At 40.2% G+C, this 2,500-nt stretch overlaps 1 protein-coding gene across 1 annotated transcript in view; it reads right to left on the bottom strand.

Moving 5' to 3' along the window:
* Positions 1 to 2,500, bottom strand: part of LOC106875649 (ankyrin repeat and sterile alpha motif domain-containing protein 1B) — a 53,946-nt gene that overhangs the window by 6,155 nt on the left and 45,291 nt on the right. The window contains exon 8 of the mRNA XM_014923889.2: positions 360 to 582. Coding sequence (XP_014779375.1) covers positions 403 to 582 — 180 coding nt within the window. The 3' untranslated portion in view covers positions 360 to 402. The remainder of the gene's footprint in view (positions 1 to 359; positions 583 to 2,500) is intronic.

Here is a 2,500-nt window from a genome sequence, read left to right as displayed (position 1 = left end):
GGAGAGAGATGCATGTAAGTATAAGCCAAAGAGGGGGAGCTCTACATAGTAGAGTTTACCACATGGAAAAGTTCAATGTAAGGAAAGTTTACCACATGGAGAGTTCAATGCGAGGAAAGTTTACCAAGAAAATCTATACGTAGTATGTCACCATTAATAGTTAAATATCTTTTTTTTCTCAATAAAATAATTGAGAGAAAAACTGTAATTGAGAGGTTATGAAACAATCTTTACAATGAATTTTCCCTGCAACGAATCGATGGTGAACTGACTGGAGATGAGGATAAGGATAAGAGGAAGGGTTACACACAGGTCCCCCCAAATGCACACACAAAGGTAGAAAGGAGGTGACGGATTACCTTGATATTATTCATATCACTTGTAGTTCTGTGTGAGTGCCAGCTATGCAAATCCTTGAGATGTGTGAGAAGTACTCGAACTGTGGGCTGCGTAGTCGGACTTACCAAGGCTCAGCTTCCGTTCAAACTCCAAAGCCTCCTCTTCGGCCTTCTCCTTCAAAGCCATCTGGTAGGCTATTTCGAAAGCCTGCCCCAGGGTGAGTATTATGTTACGTGCCAAGTCCTGCAAAACGGAGAAGAGAAAAAAACAATTAAAGGTAAAAAACAACCAGAAAGATCGGGTGAAGGAAAATTACATCAGATACGTGAATGTACATAGGGTAATGGGTAAAGACCCCCTTTAGTCATGACTGACCATGGGATTGAACCTAGAAAGTCACCCTCCGAGGCACAAGTCCGGCAGTGACCTGTGCATACCAGCCCCTCCTCTCCACGCCATTATGAATGACCAAAGGATTGAACCTGTAAAGTTCCCTTTAGAATTCAAATTTCTGTCAAATGTAATTCTTTATTTTTCTTTTATTCTTTTACTTGTTTCAGTCGTCTGACTGCGGCCATGCTGGGGCACCGCCTTTATAGTCGAACAAGTCGACCCCAGGACTTATTCTTTGAAAGCCTAGTACTTATTCTATCAGTCTCTTTTGCCGAATCTCTAAGTTACGGAGACATAGACACAACAGCATCAGTTGTCAAGTGATGTTGGGGGTAAAAACACAGACAGACACACACACACACACACACACACACACACACACACACACACACACATATATATATATATATATATATATATATATAAATTTAAATAATAGGAGTGAAAAGTTGAATATTAATTTGATTAATATCAATTTAAAACCAGTGGCCTAGCATATTGAAAACTCTGATGATTCAGAAAAATTATATTACATACATATAAGAGGGATGACCACTAAGTAGACATCCATTTTGCTATATGTAATATATATATATATATATATATATATATACACACACACACACACAACAGGCTTCTTTCAATTTCTGTCTACCAAATCTACTCACAAGGCTTTGGTTTGGCCCGAGGCTATAATAGAAGACACTTGCCCAAGGTGCCACACAGTGGAACTGAACCTGGAACCAAGTGGTTGGGAAGCAAGCCTGTTCATTTATTCACATTGTTTTCAGTCTTGTAGCTTCAAGATTTCAAATGGTGTGTTTCTATATTTTTGGTATGTATGCATTGGTGTGCACGGGTGACCACTGGTCTTCCACACACGACACTGCCCGAAATTGTGCCTCAGAGGGGAACTTCCTAGGTTCAATCCCATGGTCATTCATGACCGAAGGAGGGAAGGGGGTCTTAGTGGTTAGTGTTTGTTTAGTCTGCATTCGTTGATCAGAGTCATGCCAACTGTGACCATCCTGTCTTAATGAGACCTGATTGAGTACTACGCAACACTGCACCACACAGCATTCTAATTACAGCCTCTGGTTACAGACCAGACATCGTTAAGAACAACAACAGCAACAACAACAGAAACAAGGCCATAAAACATCGAGCAAAGATCAATTTAATCAGTTGCCATAGAAACAGTCGAAATTATCCTCCTGGGGCAGTTTTTGTTTTTTTTTGTTTTTGCTATATATGAAGACAACAAATTGGTGATTGGATTTTGACACAATTACCACCACCACCACCACTACTACAACCGCCAAAATCACTACTACTACTACCATTACTACCACCACCACCACCACCACAATCACTACCACTACTACCACGACCACTATTACTAAGACCAAAGTTATTCCTACTGAACGACCACCACCCCCCGCTACTATCACACCTGCAGCCAATACTTATTCTATCAGCTTCTTTCAGTTTCCATCTACCAAATCCACTCACAAGGCTTCTGTCAGCCCGTGGCTATAGAAGAAGGCCCTTGCCCAAGGTGCCACGCAGTGGGACTGAACCCGGAACCATGTGGTTGGGAAGCAAGCTTCTTAACACGCTATATATATATATACACACACTAACATATATATATATAGGAATACGCATATACACACATATAAATATATATGTGTGTGTGTATGTAATGTTAATACATGCATGTATCCCTATATATATATATATATATATATATACACACACACACAGC

This window comes from Octopus bimaculoides, unplaced genomic scaffold (assembly GCF_001194135.2).
Source record: "Octopus bimaculoides isolate UCB-OBI-ISO-001 unplaced genomic scaffold, ASM119413v2 Scaffold_51101, whole genome shotgun sequence".
Taxonomy (NCBI): Eukaryota; Metazoa; Mollusca; class Cephalopoda; order Octopoda; family Octopodidae; genus Octopus; species Octopus bimaculoides.
The sequence above is the reverse complement of the archived record's forward strand: the minus strand, read 5'-3'. Positions and strand labels throughout refer to the sequence as shown.